The sequence below is a fragment of the Arachis hypogaea genome, chromosome 9 (genome assembly GCF_003086295.3).
Source record: "Arachis hypogaea cultivar Tifrunner chromosome 9, arahy.Tifrunner.gnm2.J5K5, whole genome shotgun sequence".
Lineage (NCBI taxonomy): Eukaryota > Viridiplantae > Streptophyta > Magnoliopsida > Fabales > Fabaceae > Arachis > Arachis hypogaea.
This window is the reverse complement of record NC_092044.1, coordinates 20,423,402-20,441,378: the sequence shown is the minus strand read 5'-3', so window position 1 is coordinate 20,441,378 and position 17,977 is coordinate 20,423,402. Positions and strand designations below refer to the sequence as shown.

General features: G+C 31.4%; 1 protein-coding gene across 1 annotated transcript; it reads right to left on the bottom strand.

Annotated features, from left to right (window-relative positions):
• Positions 1-4,047: 4,047 nt before the first annotated feature.
• On the bottom strand, positions 4,048-12,403 carry LOC112710647 (germin-like protein subfamily 2 member 4). The gene is made up of 2 exons (XM_025762968.3): positions 12,065-12,403; positions 4,048-4,837 (listed from the first exon to the last, which is right to left on the bottom strand). The coding sequence occupies exons 1-2, from the start codon at positions 12,177-12,179 to the stop codon at positions 4,290-4,292; spliced, it is 663 nt and encodes a 220-aa protein (XP_025618753.1). The 5' UTR covers positions 12,180-12,403; the 3' UTR covers positions 4,048-4,289.
• Between the last annotated feature and the right edge of the window lie 5,574 nt (positions 12,404-17,977).

Sequence of the window (17,977 nt, the reverse complement as noted above, 5' to 3'; positions counted from 1 at the left end):
TATTGATTCAAAATAGAAACATTGCCACAATTCTACATTGAGTTGTTTATGCGGATTTGTTCTGATTTTGGATTGGTGATTATGGTTGCGATTGTCTGATTCTAAATTGTTGATGGTCCTATGGTGCATGCTTCATTGCATTGTGCTGAATTGCTGAAATTTTTTTGATTTTGAGATGCTTATGGTTTGACTCTGCTGTATTGTGTTTATGCTGAAATTTTTGTTTATGCTATATATATATATATATATATATATATATATATTGTTGATTATTTTTGAATTTTTAATTATAAATTAGGAAAAATTGTAAAATTTTAAAATTTATCAGTTAAAAAATTATTAAATTCAAATATTTAAAATTATGTATTAAATTTTTATATTTTTATTATATATTTAATTAAATCGGTTGAATTCCGATTAAATTTTTGAACTATTGAACCAGTTATCCTACTGATTCATTGACCGATTCGATTCTCGCAAACTTGCGTATTAACTTATCGAATTTGATCCATACGATTCTACTAATGTTGCCTTGCCAAAACTGTTATAAATCCTATCTTGCTTGAGAAAAAAAGATTATATCATGATTGTAATATAAACTCAAAATTTCCTGTCAAAAAAAAAACCTCAAAAGTAAAACACCACTTTGTCCTACTTCTTGCCATGTTAGTGGGTTGATAGGCTAGTAATGTTTTGTTTGTGCAGTTAAATATTTTTTTATAAACTACATACCATTTTAGTTCAGCCAATGATGTCTAGACATCTTTAGTATTTTTTAGTTTTTTTCATTTGTGTTATTAAATTTTAATCAAATTTTTTTATATTTTCTAGTAAAATTTTAAAACTAATCAAGTATTTGAAGTTGTAATAGCATTATTGTATTTTCAAATATTTTTATCTCAAAATAATTAAAAACTAAAGCCTTTTTAACAAAAAAAACATAAAAACGGTACAAGAAATGCCCAACCAAGGCCCACAGCATCAAAATCCGGACACCCAGCCTTCAACATGGATGCCTGGCACTCACACAGACAATCCCGGCAGCCAGCATGGATGCCCGCGGACTTCCTCATCTTGGCACACACGTCCGACAGTCGCTTTCCAAGCCTGGCGGCCACATCACCTGGAAGGCCAAATTGGGCCAATGCCCAAATTTAGAGAAGTGCGCCCAGTGTTCCTAGACCTCAACTCTCTGGATACAATATTTGTTAAAGCCAAATCTAGTTATACAAATCATAAGAAGCCTTATTAATCTTATCCAAAGATTCAAATTTCAAGAGATTAGTTATCATTAATTCTTTTTAGAAAGTTAAAGATTTTATTATTAAGATTTATTTTTAGATTAGATTTAAATTATTGTTTTAATTTAAATTTAAAATAGGTAATAGTTATCTTTTTTTAAAAGATAATATTAGATTAAATTTTTGAATTTTAATTTTAGATAAAATTTTGGATATAAATAAGTGAACAAAATTCACAAGAAAAATATATTTGGAGGAGAATTTTTTTTTCATTATCATGAGTTACTAAACCTCCACTATTAAAGATTAGAACTTTGTTTGACGAAGTTATAATGCGAATGCTTTTTTTATTTAAGAAAAGAGGTTTTTGGCGTAAACAAAAGATGTAACAATGATATTGGCTCGCTAGGACAACCCGTCCAAGTCCACGGATTAAATGGGATAGGTTCCAAATCCAAATAATACAGTGGGTTAGGTTTAGTAATCTCGTTTTTGCCACGGGCTTTGTCTTCCAACTCTGTCCATCTCTCAATTATGTATTTTGTTTTATATGATAATATATATTTCACTCATTTGTTTGAAAAAATTATTTATTTATTTATTTATTTATTAAAATTATCTACTTATTATTGTGCCCGAATATTCTTTTCTATCTAAAGCCATCAACTAAATGCTCTTTTGACATTGATATGGACTTTAATAATCAAACACATTTTCCACCAAATGACTGATGGCCTCCAATTATAGCTCTCTTTTGCTTACCAGACACCAGTTACCATAATGATGGACCCTCCAAGTTTAAGATATCTTCATCTCACCATACTGATTTAACAACTTACCAACATGAAAGAGAAAGTGCAATGGGAGTTTTGAGGAGATACTAAAATATAATTAGCATTAATTAGTATTATTTAGTATATGTAAATATTTATTATAGAATATTATATTTTTATTATTATTATTCTCTTAGCACTCATAAATACTTTTTTATGTTATATCATTCAAGACAACTTGAATTAATTTAATAATATACAAATTATTTCTCTAGTTTAATCTCTTGTTTTTAACATACACTACTAATGAACCACATGACCAAGAATAGAACAACACACAAAAGGTGACAGTGAAAGCTTCGTACTCTGTATAGATTGCAAGAGGGTATGAGGTGTGGTAGAAGAAGGTGGTTGAATATTTGGTTTGCAATTATTTGGGCAACTTGGAAAATTAGAAACCAAAAAACTTTTGAACATAAAAAAACTCATGTGGAGGAAGCTTGGGAAACCATTTGTTCAATATGTCTAGTGTGTGGGGCTGCCAATAATTATATCCCAACTACATCGATCCATAAGAAAATATCTTGGTGGATTTGTGTTGAGTATGTACATACAGTAAAAACAATATGTTAGTGATGCTTTTGTGTGAGCTGATGAATGTAGGTTCAAGAACGGGAGCTCTAGTGAAAGGCGTTGAAGTTGCTGTCCACTTCCATTAGAACAGGTGGTGTTTTTTACCAATGACTAGTGCTTTTTAGACTGGACAAAGGGAGGAGGCTCAACGTAGAGACCAAATTTTGAAAGGAATAGAATGAAAAACTTCTTGCAACAGGGACAATTGTAATAGAGTTCTTTGGGTTTAATTTGCTGGATATGTCCATTAGTGCTCTTATATTTCTTTTTGGCAAAATTTAATGGCTCCTTGATAGAAATTTCTAAGGGGAGTGGCTGGTTTTGCGCCAATGTTCAGTGATTAGGGGATGTTTTATTTAAGGTTAAAACTCAAGTGCAGTTAACTTTATGTGAAGTTGATAGTTGAGAGTCAGTTAAATGTTTTAACAGTTCTGACTAAATTGTCATCTAATGACTATTAGCTATCAACTTCACATTAAATTAACAGTACCTGAATTTTTATCTTAATTTAATGACTTTTAGGTGTTTATTGGTTGTCACGGTTTGTATTAAGATTTTGAACTTGTTTTTCTCCCACTATTTGGTGGTCGAAAGTTGCTAGAACTAATCGGAAAAAAAAAGCGTTAATTGTAATTTACTTCTTCTATGCCATGTTTATTATAGCTTTCGACCTTCAAAAATTTATAAATTGATCCCTTAATCTTTCAAATGTGCATATTGATCCATTAAACTTTTTTTTTAATCAATTATTAGCAAAAATAACCTAAAATTTATCAAAATTTAGATTGTCAAAACACTTTTTTTTTTGTTAATAATATCGACCGACATACATGTTATATTTAATTTTTCAAACTCATTATTTACAACTCATTTCGCTCCCCATAATAATTATTAGTCTGATGTTGATGTTCAGAGGAGTTTATATAGTTTTCATTCTCCATATAGATTTTCAAAGTTCTCAAATGTTGATATAGTTTAGATCTCATATAAGACAACGGCATGCAAACCTATTTTTATAAAGTAAAAATTAAGGTGCAGTCAACTTTACGTGAAGTTGATAATTGAGAGCCGTTAAATAATTTAACTAATTTAACTAAATTTTTATCTAACAGCTCTCAACTATCAATTTTACGTGAAATTGACTGCACCTGAATTTTTACTTTTTTATAATACATACAATTATGCAGACTACGTGAATACCAAAAATCAATTATCAAATCAATATTTCGTATAAGATATATATTAAAATATAAAATATATATTAAAAATAAATTAAATATTATATATATTTATATACAAATATATAATTTTTAATTTGGTGAAACAATTATTTTGTACAAATAACATTTTTTATTGCATATTTATGAAAGTTTAAAAATTAAAGTTCACATGACCTAAAGTTTAGGAGTGTAAAATACAATTAACTTTGTGCTTTATTTCCAAACAAGTACTACAATTCTGATTCGGAACACAATTATTTGAAAACAAGAATCAAAATTCAACTTCATCATAAGCAATAACATTGATCTCATAAGTTCACAACCGTGAGAAGAAGTTATAAAATCCAAAATAATCTTCTTTCTCCTCTTATAGTATTAATATGTAATATATCATTTGGCTATACTCAAATTATTTTGAATTTTTAACCCGTCTTAGGAGCAAACTTAGTCTTAATTGTTTCAACCTCCTTGGCATCAATCTGAAAAGTCTTTGCAAGAACTTCATCAGGCACAGCTGGTTTTGACGAGAAGAGGGCGGAAGCAACAGACAGTGCGCCAGGTAGTTGGCTGTTAAATGCAGCGATCACTGATGCAAGCGTGTCCCCATTGTTCTTCTGGTAATGAACCAGCCCAATTGGGAACACAAACACTTCACCTTTCTTTATTTTCTTTGAGATGAGCTTGTTTGATGTGGTGATGAAAGCCACATCTAACTCACCTTCCAAAACAAACACAACCTCGGTGGCGCGTGGGTGCGTGTGCGGCGGGTTAATACCGCCGGGCTTGTAGTCTATTCTTGCAAGAGACACACCCAATGTGTTGAGGCCTGGAATCTTGTCTACATTAGCTGTGGTAACTAGAGACCCCACTGTGTTGTTGATCACACCAGGCTTCCCTATGCCACTAAAGAAGAAATCAGATTCTGTTACATTTGACTCTGCCTTGCATGCAAATCCATTCACCCTCACACCTGCACATTAAATTAAACAGAAACTCTATGAATTTTTTATAATTTAGGTTAGGAAAAATATTGGGTAGCAAGAGTCAATTTGCCAACTTTTGACAACTCAATTAATAGTTAATAATTTTAAATTATTTTAATAAATTTAAATTTCAAAAGAATGACATTAATGAAAAATTTGAATAATAAGGATTGTGTTTAGTTCCGCTAAAAGTGGAATTGTTTACTTAGTTTATCTTGATAGGTAAGGTGAATACTAAGGATAGGCTAAGACAGTTTGGGATAATCAATCAGAATGATAAGTGGTGTGTTTTATGTAACAGGGATATTGAACAGGTCAATCACTTGTTTTTTGGTTGTGATTTTGCTTGATAGGTATGGATTGCTTGAATATCTGTGTTTGGCAGACTATATATGGTCTTTTTCAGGATTGTTGAAGGACCACTTCCTAAGTTGGACAGAAGAGCCGCATAGGAAGGAGGATCGAAAACCGCGGCTGATGTGCTTCTGTGCGGTCATATGGCACATTTGGATAGAAAAGAATAGGAGGATATTTCAAAATACAAGCAAAGGTATAGACGAAATCATCAATATGACCCTGATTACTTACAAGGAGTGGGAAGGCGTACTCTCTTTGTGTTGTTGATAGCTATGTTGGAGATGACATGGGAAGATCCTTTAATTGTGTTCATTTCTAGATGTTGCTAGTTTAGTTTGGTTATCGTTTATAATTGCTCTACTTTATTGTGTTGAGCTCGTTTACTTCAAAAAAAAGGATTGTGTTGAGTAACCACCCACAAGGTCACTGTGATCAGCATCCGTCTTCCTCCTATCATCGCAGCATCTTTTTTCTTGCCAACAGCGCCGCTTCGCTGCCGCTGCAGCGTGTTCCCGTCACAGCTGCACAACCACCATGTCACCGGCTCTTTGGTGTGCGGGCGTTTTGCTCCAGCAGAAGCTTTTATTATGCGGGTTGCGGTCATCTTCCTTGCCAGGTACCGATTTGCCGCCGCAGTGCACCAAAAACTCGTGCGTGTTTCATCACCCGATTACCATCGAACGCGTATCTCTCGACATCGTCCCGAAGCCGCAAACAAAAATCCCGCATCCTCTGACGGCTTCGTCGATGGAATGTATATTTGGAGAAGAAGGAACGAATGCATCATCCATTGATGTGGGTTATGAATGTTCTTTTAATGGAGGTGTCTTTTTATGCATCTGCTTTTAGGAAATGTCTTTTTATACATGTGTCTTCTAATGGATGTATCTTTTGTGGATGTGTCTTTTAAATAGAGGTGTCTTTTGCGAATGTGTCTTGTACAGGATGTGTCTTTTTATGCATGTGTCTTGTACAAGAGGTGTCTTTTACAGCAATGGCAACACTCAGATACACTTCCGAAGATCAGTGATTGTTTGCCGATGAAAGTGCGGGCGGCACTGACCACTGCTGATGCCGGCGATGGAAACGCATCCAAGGATGGAGGAGGGAGGTCGATAAGGGGCAACCGTCGAGGTTGGAGGATGAGACTGGACTACTTGAACGGTGAAAGATCTATGAAGTACGGACATTTCGCTGAGTTGCTGTGTTCGTGTGTTGGACACATTTCGGACACGACACTCATCGATACTCGTCCGACATGCGTGTCTGTTGTATCCAACTGTGTCTTAATAAAAAGTAAAAAATTATTTTCCGGACACGTTTGGACATACCTAAATATCATCACGTATCAGCGTGTCTAATCTTATTCTTTACATATATTCCTGAAATAAATTTAGATATAGTATATATTATTATTTATTAAAACAAAAAATATTTTAAAATTTTGATATAATTAAAACAGGACATTAAAAATAATTAAAAAAATTAATTTATATTTTAATATCAATAAAATATCAAAATATTATTATGATTTATCTAAAAAATACTTTATATTTTATATGTATGTGTGTTTCCGTGTCTTATAACATTTTAAAATTCGCGTGTCGACGTGTCACGTGTCGTGTCGTGTCCCGTATCCGTGTCTGTGCATCATAGATAAAGTTAATTATGTTTATTAGTGGTAATTGGAGGTGAATTAGGTTTACCATAAATGACTGGACATGCGTTTTTTTTTTTTTTTGAAATAGGTTTTGGAGTCCAACCCAATAAAAATTGACAAGAATTGGACCCTTTTTGGTTACCTAACGGAATTATCATTTAACCATCACAAATATTAAATTAGTATTTGTAAAACCCGGTTAATTAACGGCTAATTAACCCATAAATGAGAATTTATTCTGGAAAGCCTAAAATGTGATTTTTATGGTTAAATGTGATAGAGGAGATTGAGACGAGAATTTTGGTACCAATTTCATAGAATTCGGACCAAGATTGGACCGAACGGGCCAAACCGGGCCAATTGGACCCAAAGTGGGCCCTTGGCCCAACATAACTTAACCAAAACCCTAGTTTTCAGCACTCTCTCTCCTCATTTGTTACACACACAAGCTGAAATTTGAGAGAAAGGGAGGAAGAACACTCTCTCAAGTTCTCTCCCTTGGTTGATCTTCAAACCACCATAACTTTTGATCTAGAGCTCCGATTGCCGCTCCGTTTGCGGCCACGCGTTCACCGCGGAGAGCTCTACAAAACTCATACAACCAATCTTGAGGTAAGCCACGTGTTGCTGTTCGAAAATTTAGCCCTTATTTTCGAGTTTCATGGGTGAAATGTTGAGATTTTGGGTTCTTTGATGTTATAGGACCCAACTCTCTTGAAGGAGAAGGTTAATCTTGTCTTCTTGGACCTTGGGTGTGGTAAGGTTCTTAACCCTAGTGTAATTTTGTTGTTTTATGATGTTTGGGTTTTGAGATGTTGTATATGGGTATGATGGTTGTGGCTTAGGTTGTGTATGTGTGGATATTGGAGCTTGATTGGTGATTTTGAAAATCTTGAAAAAGGGATTTGGTGGTGAAAAATCTGTTCTTGGAGGTGTTGAGGCCTTGAGAGCTTGTGGATAAGTGGTTTGGAAGTGCTCCGGTGGAGCTTGGGAAAATCGGCTAAGGTATGGTTTCGGTTTCCCGTATCTAATATGTAATGTGGTAGGAAATACTTAGGCTAGAGGCCCTAAGATAGGCATTGAATGGTTGGTGTTATTGAATTGTTGATATATATGATGTGGTCATATATGTGATGATGATTAATGATGCCTTGATGGTATGATGTATGAGAAATATGCATGTTGTGATATATGCTTGATGATTGGTTATGGTTGAATTGTGGGTTGGACCATGTTGATGGTGAGTATGATATTGATTGTGTACAATGATGATTTATTGGAATTGGTGTTATTGAGAATTGGCATGAGTAAGAGTATATGATATGTCAATATATTTGAGTTTGAGCCACTTGGGTGAAGTGGGTTAGAATGATGAGATAGTGATTTTGTATATTGTGGTAAAGTGTCAATGTGTGAGTTGAGGAGGCTTGATGTTGAAATTGATGTATTTTGATTGATTTCAAAGGAAAGGGATGAAAATGGCATGTTTTGATTGATTTTGAAAAGAGTTGGAAATGGCTTGTTTTGAAAACGGCACTTTGTGGTTTTTATGAAAAACATGGTTTTTGGGCATACTTTGGTGGAACATAACTTGGACTACGGATCTCTGTTTTGTGCCAAATCTATTTAGAAATGAAATTGGATCCGGGATGTCCATGCCGTTCGAAGAACGGGTGAAAAACGATGTAAAATGAGAAAGTTATGTCCGTTGGAAGATTGGGGTTTAAATTGGTGAATTCTGCAGCTTTTAACTTAGAAAATTTTTAGCAGAATGACCCCTTGCGCGTGGGCGCACTTGGCGCGTGCGCGCCGTTCTTTTCGAAAATACCATCCACGCGTGAGCGTGATGTGCGCGGGCGCGCCGATGGTGCTGCACCCAATGCCCAGCCATTTTCCAGAGAGTTATGCCAGAACTGTGCCAGTGTTGTGCCTGGGGCACGAGAACGCCCACGCGTACGCGCCGATTGGCAAAGTTTTAATCCACGCGTTAGCGTGCATGACGCTTGCGCGTCAATGAGTTTTTTAGGCCACCCACGCGTGTGCGTGGAGTGCGCGTACGCGTGGACCTGTTTTCATCCCAAAGTTGATTTTTGAGTTTTAAAAGCCAAATTTCATACTTCTAAGCCTCCGATCTCACCACTTATATCTTAAATCATTATGATATGTCTAGCTATGAGAAGAAAGGCTAGTGAATGTGGTAACTTGCGAGTGAAGCAAGGGAAAATGAATGATCATTGAGGATCACGCATGATTATGTGAGATGCGGAGGATGGTAGTGGAAGTGCTTGTATGCCATTGGCCGAAGGGCCGTAATTGTTTATGAATTGGCTGGTTCTGGATTGAACCGTGAGCCAGAATAGCTGTGTATGCTATGAATATTGGCTGGTTATGGATTTAACTGTGAGCCGGAATGGCTGTGTATGATATGAATATTGGCTGGTTCTGGATTGAACCGTGAGCCGGATGGCTGATATGGATGTTGATCCATGGACGAGAATTCATGCATGTTTATGCTGAATTATTGATAATTGTGATTTGCACTTCCATTATCGGAGATAAGAGTTTCCCTGGGTAGTAGCAGTGACTAGCCACCACGTGCTCCAGGTTGAGACTCGAAGCTCTTTTGACCCTATGTCATAAGTGTGGCCGGGCACTGTGAAAGACCCGGATGAGCTCGCCCCCGTAAATATTCACCAGTGAGGGTGATGGATATAGATCATGATTATGATCAAGTTTATGACGAGTATAACTCGAGTTGGGGATGCATGACAGAGGGACAGTCCAATGGTTAGCTACCAGGACTTGTCGGGTTGGCTCTATAACCGACAGATGATATCATCAGCCACTAGGGACAGGCATTCATCATATGCATACTATGTGAATTGTTTGAGATTGCCTATTTGACTGCATATTACTTGCTAATTGTCTAAATGCCTTACTTGTTCCTAATTGTATACTTCTTGCTTGATATAACTGTGTTTGCTACCTTATACTCCTGCTGGTGGTTGGGAGGTCTGAAGGAATTGGAAAGGGAAGCATTAGTTAGACTGGAGTATCTTTAGTCAGATGCCCTTTTATGGTTTAGTTTGTTTATAAGCTTTGATGCTATTTGGAGGAAGTTCTAGGATTGCCTTCGGCTTTCCTCCATTATTATGTATTATATATGTGGAAGCTGTTACCATGCTGGGGACCTCTGGTTCTCACCCATGCGGATTTTGTGGTTTTCAGATGCAGGACGTGAGGTTTTCCGCTGAGGCATGCTGGAGACTTCTATACTTGCGAAGATCCTTTGTTCTCGGGGCTATGTTTTGGTTTATATGTTTTGCTTAGATCCTTTTATCTCCATTAAATAATACAAACTGTGATGACTCCTCTTATGGGAGAATTTTGGAGAATAGGTTTTATGTATTTGTGTCCCTTTGGGTTTCCTTTGGGGTTTTCCTTATTATATCATATGTATATATTGTTATGCTCGGATCGGTTATCTTCGCAGCCGGATCTTGAGTCTTGATATTCCTGTTTTTGACACTCCTTTGTATATATATAATCTCGTGTTGGTTATCTTTGTTCGTTACGTTGTCGATCGGAGTGTTGCGCTTTAGAGTTGCGATGGTTTTTGTTTACCCCTTTTTTCTACAAAGGCTCCTAGTTATAATCAATCATTCATACTACTATATGTATTAAATTTTTATTTTAGAGGTCGTAATACCTTGCCATCTCTGAATTATGACTTAAGCATAAGACTCTGTATGGTAGGGTGTTACAGTATTTATGTGTGTAAATAAAAATTTAAGTGCAAATTGTATTGATTTATGTGTGCAAGTTATATGTTTTTTGTGTGTAAATACTTATAAATATGAGTACAAATTATTGTGGTTAGGTGCTGGTCCAAAATTATATGTGCAAACTCTATAAAATATAATATAAATTATATTTATTTATATGTACAAACTCTAATAAATATAAGTATAATTTATATTGATTCTTGTTTGTAAATACCTGTAAATATGAACATAAATTATTACTGGTTAAATAATAACAAAAAATAATAAATTTTAATGACTTTCTAACATTCCATTATTCACACACACCACACTTTATTGCAATGATGCAAATATAATTATTTAGTATTTTTTAAATAATTTACTGAAACGTAATCTTCTAGAAAGGTGTATATATTTGATAAATCAAATTAAAAATAATTTTTAATAAATAAAAACAATAATAATTTTATTTAATAAAATAATTTTTTTAAAAAATATTATAACAAACATAAATATAGAAGTAAATTTAGATATTTATTAAAAGAATAATGTTAAAAGATCAGCACAATTTTTTTTATTTTAGCCATCAGTTAACTAATAATATTTTTAAAATATTAGTTAAAAATATGATATTAAATTATTGGGCTAAACATTTCGGACTGTAGACTAAAAATGCTAATCAATATAAACTAAAATTATTGGCTCTTGAACATTTCTCATATTAAAATATAAAATTATATTAAACTTTTTAAATTTAATAAATGAATCAACTTTAAAAACTTTTTTTTAAAATACTTCTAAAAACATTTCTAATATTTAAAAATTATAAGTATAAATACATAATTTTTTATTTATTAAATATAAAATAAAATATTTATACTTTAAAAAATACCTACATCTCTTTAAAAAGATTTATCAAACAAAACCTTAATATCTATCACTAAGTGGTATACATAATAATAATGACAATAATTTCTTGAGAGTAAATGAATGTTCTTGCTTTACACCATTCATTTTATTCTATCTCAGCAATGTGAGTTAGGTTAAAGTTAGTTTCTATTTTATTAATTTTATAGCATTTAAATTAAAAATAATAATGGAACCGTAATACTGTAGAAGATGGCAATTAATGGATTAGAATAAGAGAAATGACTTGCTCTCGCAATACCTAAGAATTTTCATAATATGACAATTAGTTAGTAGTGTCTGAGGCATATATACATATAGCATGTTGTGTGACAAAAATTGAAGTATTTATGCACTCACAAGAATGATTCATCATTCTTACATTTGATGATGTATGTTACCTAAATTAACAGCTGCACATTCTTATACACAAATTTTATAGACATAATTTAGTTGCTGCCACAAAGAGAAAATCAAATGGTAGAATAGAGAGAAAGAAGAGAAATGAACTTGATAATGTGCATTACCTGAATTGGGAAGAGCAACACAAAGGTCTTGCAGTGGTTCAGGATCAGAAGCCAAGGCAAAAAAAATGGCACCGGTTAGAATGACAAAGATTAAGACAACTTTTGTAGTAGACATGATTTTGGAAGATATATAATTGTTAATTGTAATGATGAAAAGAAAATTAGAAGTTTGAATTGGATGGTAAAAAATGTGCCATTGTGCTCCTTATATAAGCATAATTATTTGTAATCAAGCAATGGTTATGGGCAGAGTAGATGGGAACTGATATGATGCTAAAGCATTAGGAACAAATCCTTCAACTTAAATTCAAAGCAATTGTAGAAAAGGAAGAAGAAACTAATAGGTCTCATGGGAATTCAATTTGTATTAATATTAATTTGCATTTTGTTTTCTTCTTTGTACTTTTTTTTTTAGTCTTTATCCTTTACTATAAAAGGGAAAATGGTCATTAAATGCACATCAAAGTGGAGATTAATTTGTTGATTGATGGGAAGTTGGAAACATTATTAACTGTCCAATGAAGAAAGGTATGGTTGGTGGAAGATTGAAGATGATAGATTGATAGGTGGACCATAACATGATATATACATATTCAATGAGACTGACCAAAGAGGTAGCCAACAATTCCTTTTTTTTTATCAAGTTTCTCGAAAATAAAAAAAATTAATAAATTAATAAAATAAAAATTTAATTATTCTTAAATTAAGATAATGAAACTCATATATGATAAAATTACAGAACTGATAGTGATTAATTTCTCATTTTATCGTTTTATCAATTTTTTTGCTTTAAAAAATCTAAGTTTTCTTTATTTATTTACTCCACTCCTTTAGAGAATATTTTTTTTTTGTAATATCTTCTATTTTCTTAAGTTTGGCCAAGTTACTTTTAGTTTGAAAGCTCTATACAAGTGCTTGTTAGAGTGTCATTAATTATTTTGATGATTAAAAAAAAAGCTTTGAATTCTTTTTACTTTCAGTATGTTTTTGATATTTTTTTTCTAGAATTATAGCATTTTTTGGAGAAGATAAGTTAATGGCTTTTCTAAAACACGGTGTATCGTAAACAAAATTTAAGGATAAAAGAATATGTTTTAGATTGTTACGCAACTCAAATAGTTTTCACATTTAAACATAAATAATGTTTACTTCTTCAAAAAATTCTTAAAAAAAAAAACATTGTTTTAATCTTATTAGAAATAAAAACATTCAAATGGGTATAAAAATCATTAAGAACAGGTTAGTGGAAAAGAAATTATTGAATAATTCATTTTATGTTATAAATGAATGAACTTTATTCTTACCGATTTCAGGGAGAAAAAATAGCAAATCATTTAATAAAAAAATCAATTTTTTTTTCTTGGTTTTGTTGTTTGGAGATCAATAATAGAATCATTTAATAATAGAAGGATGAATTAGAAAATCAGATTCTCTTAATTTTTTTTCACCAAGGATATAAAATATTATTTTTCATTATATATTTTTATAAGATAGACTAAAATAATATGAAAAAATATTAAAAAATTAAAAATTATACTTTACACCCTTAATTAAAAAAATGAGAGAATCTATGTGCATGAATTATCAAGTTCAATTATTATCTATGAAGTACAGATATTTTTGATTTGTTGTATCGCGAGTCGAACACATTTCAGACACGACACTTATTTAACATGGATGTTTTTTGTGTTCAATCATATCTTAATAAAAAATAAAAAATTCTTCTCCGAATACGCTTGGACACATCTAAATATCATCATGTGTCAGCATGTCTTATCTTATTCTTGACATATATTATTGAAATGAGTTTAGAAATAATATATATTCTTAATTGTTACAACAAAAAATATTTTAAATATTTTATATAATTAAAAACAATTAAAAAATTAATTTATATTTTCATATCAATAAAATACTAAAATATCATTATAATTTATTTAAAAAATACTTTATATTTTATATATATATCTCATGTTTCTGTATCTTATAAGAATTTTAAATTTGTGTGTCCCGTGTCATGTTGTTTCCATGCCGCAAATTATTTTTTAGGATTAAGTACGATTTTGGTCCTTAAGGTATAGGTCAAAATTTTTTTTCGTCCCTAATCTTTTTTTGCATACAAATTATCCCTAAAGTTTAAAATCAAGATTTAAAATCATTCTTTTTACTTAAATATTAAAATGTTAGACCAAATTATCCATAATAAAAAAATTATATAAAAAAAACAGAGAGAGAAAGTATTTCTGCTCTTGTGAAGGGAAAAGGAAAGAAGAATAAGCGAGAAGGGAAGAAGAAGAAGAAGTTGTACACGATCCACCTCTACTTCCGGTTCTTCCGCCACTTCCGTACAATTTTGGTCCCTAAAATAAAGACGATTTTAAAACCAAGTTAAACTTTAGGGACGATTTTGTATGCCAAAAAAAATTAGAGACAAAAAATTTTTCGATTTATACCTTAAAAATCAAAATCGTACTTAACCCTTATTTTTTATATTGAAATGAGGATAAAAATTAAATCTACCAAATTTATAAAGAACAAAAATCGGACTTTTCAATTTTTTAAAAATAAAAGTTAGACCATCCATTTATGAATTTTAAAATAAAAAAAAATTATAACAAACAAAACAGACCTTTTAATTTAATATTAACAATTTTCTTATAAAATAATCAGACCGTCCCATTACATAGTCTCGTACTTAAAAAAATAACACATGCAAAAATCAATATAATTGAATTGCACGTTATCTTTATCCACAATGAAAATTTTTAGTCTGCGATGCATCATAGATATTACTTTAAAAAAAGACAATGACTCATCGATGAAATAAATAAAATCTCTCAATATATATTTAAGTCTTTTTAATAATTAAATCTAATTAAATTAGTATAAATCTAACAAAATTCACTTGTACAATTAATAACTCACACAATTAATAGTTCTTTCTTTTATATTTCTTTTTTTTTTCACGCATTATTTATGCGCCTTCTTTTTTGGTGTATTTTTTTAACGTTATTTCTGTCGTTTACTCCTTCTTTTATTGGTGTTATTTTTGCTGCTTTTTTATTTTTATTTTTTTGTATCCTGTTCCTCATGCTTTATTATAGTCATTTTTTTCTCTTTGTTTGATTTTTTTTTCTTTTTCTTAATTTTATTCATTTTAAGAGAATAAAATAAGAAGAATTATGAGAAAATGAAATAAAAAGAAAATAAGAAAAAAATATTGAAAAAAAAAGAAGAAGTAGAATATGTCATAAGGAGAAAGAGAAAAAAATTTTGAATCTGCAAAAGTTACCAGAAAAATAACACCGAAATTTCTTAACAATAACACAGAAATTATTTAATTTTGACACCTAAATTTTGCTACAAAACACAGAAATCTGTTTACTTCTTATTCTTCTTTTTTTCTTTTTTCTGTTGCTCTTAGTTTTTCTTTTAGGTGAATTATTTCTTATATTAGATTTGAATGAACAAGTCTATATTGTTTTGCAATCTTATTTAGTTGATGAATATAGGTTCACACTTATTGGATTAAATTCTTGCTAGAAACAAAAATAGCATAGAAATTTACTATATAACGCAGCGAAATTAAGCAGAACAAGTGTAAAAATTTGAAAGAGAATGAACAATGTCATTTACATATAAGAAAAAGATAACGTATCTGATATATAAAATAACACATAAATTTCTAAAAAATAACACCGAAATGTCTTCATTCTAATACCGAAATGTCTTCACTTTAATACCGAAATTTCAACTAAATAATGTGATAGAACTAAACTTATTTCATGAAAACTTGAGCTACAAATTGGCAAATTTTAATAGAAAAAGAGAATAAGTGAAAAAAAATTTGTACATAATGCAACGAAATTAAGCAGAACAAGCGAAAAATTTTGAAAAATAATGAACAGTAAAATTACATATAAGAAGATACATATCTAACATATAAAATAACACATAAATTTTTAAAAAATAACACCTAAATATCTTTATTCTAACACTGAAATTTTCAACTAAATAATATGATAAAGCTAAGAATTTATCTCATAAAGATTTTATTTGCATATTCACAAATTTTGATAGAAAAAAAATGAAAAAACTTGTAGATAAGTAGTGAAAGTAAGCAGAACAAGTATAAAAAAAAATGAACAATATTATTTACGTATAAGAAGAAGACAACGATGACGTTAATATCGATAATAATGATGATAATGATGATGATGAAGATGAAAGAGGTGGAGGAGAAAAAGAAAAAATTCAAATTAAAAATGAGGAAGAATAGATGGTAATGGTGGTGAGAGCGACAACAATAACAAAAGAAAAAAATGAAAAAAAAAGAAGAAAAGAAGAAAAAAAAAAGTAACCAGCGCAAGAATGATGTATATAAGAAGAAGCAGCAGCATACAAAGAAAAAAAAAGTAAAAGAGGGTGCGTGTGGAATATAAAACAAATTAATAACTTGGTTGACCTTGACTAATTATTTTGTTTGATTGTAGAATTTTTTCTAAATAAGAATTAGGGTGACTCCTAATGGTTGACATCAACTACCAAATCTGACTATCTGAACAATCAAGTAGTGACACCACCGCTTCAGTTCGATTGTTACTTTCAATGATGTATATCCTGTCTAGTCTGAGATTTTATATATTTTCTAAATTATTGTTGAAAATACAACAAAACAATGAGAATGTATGTTTTAAGAAAATGATATTTCTAAAATAAATGAAATATAAACTGAAAACAATGAAAATGTGACAGGCTGACATGAGAACAATCTAGTATCTTATAATCTTCAAACACGATCTCATACAGTAGGTGAGGTTTGTTGAGAGAAATAATGTATAATTATACCAGTGCTTTCTTATATATATAAGTAGCATAATATTATTTATACATTTAAATTCATCACATTTTTAAACACTTAAATTCAATCCTATTCCCCTCTCGAAAAGCAATTTCTAGTTCTTCATGAAGATGGGGAGACGAGATAGTAACTTTCACAGAGCACCAGGCATGCCCTTTAGCAGCAAGACAATATACTCAATTACTTGAATTTTAAAATTAAATAAACAAAAAATACACATGGCTGAAAGAAGAACAATGAACATTGCTTGTGGCAGCAATTTTGGTTCCTAATCAAGAAACATTATGCTTTAGAAAAGCAACTTCGTAATAATGCTGAAGATTTTGTTACATTAACAGTTAAATAACATTGCACATCACAGTATAAACCTTGCAATACGGCAGAATATAGAAAATAGAAACAAGTGCACAATACAACGTGGTTCAATAAATCAGGCGAACCAAAGATCAACAAGTTTCAAACCATAAACCTGAAAAAAGGTATCAAACAACTAACCAAAGAAGGTCAATGCAATAACAAATTTGAAAACCAGAATTCTGCAGAAATTAGACAGCAAGATAGAATAACAAAAGAGTGAGTATGATTTGTAAAGCATATAAGGGAGTGACAGACCTAAAACATTTTCTAAAAAGGGGGTGAACTTTCAAGGAACTTGGATGCTGAAGATTCTTAAGAGTGGGAGGAACTGAACAGAAGGCAATGTTGTAATAGTCAAATGGTAATTGGAGCATTCAATCTTTCCTAAAAGATTTCTTAACACTATGACGATGAAACCTATTCTTGGTTCTCGCAGAACAATATCTAGTTGAACAAAACTCAACATATAACTTTTACTAAACATCACTGATTGAGCATAAAATCACATTCTAATGAAAATAATTTGCATGCTTGTTAAGTCATACATCTACCAAAATGCATATGCTCTGAACAATCATCAAAGAATGCAATCAACTATTCTCATCATGCGAGTGACTTCCAGCTTTCGCTACAGAAAGCAGAAAATCATTCTTTTTTTTTTTCGAGGTTTCCCCCTCATCAGATGAATTTCAAAG

Bases quoted from the DNA above. Each gene is read 5' to 3' on its own strand.
- LOC112710647 (XM_025762968.3), bottom strand. From the start codon at position 12,179: ATGTCTACTACAAAAGTTGTCTTAATCTTTGTCATTCTAACCGGTGCC. The intron at 4,838-12,064 runs GTAATGCACATT...TTTAATGTGCAG, and splicing joins TGTTGCTCTTCCCAATTCAG to GTGTGAGGGTGAATGGATTT.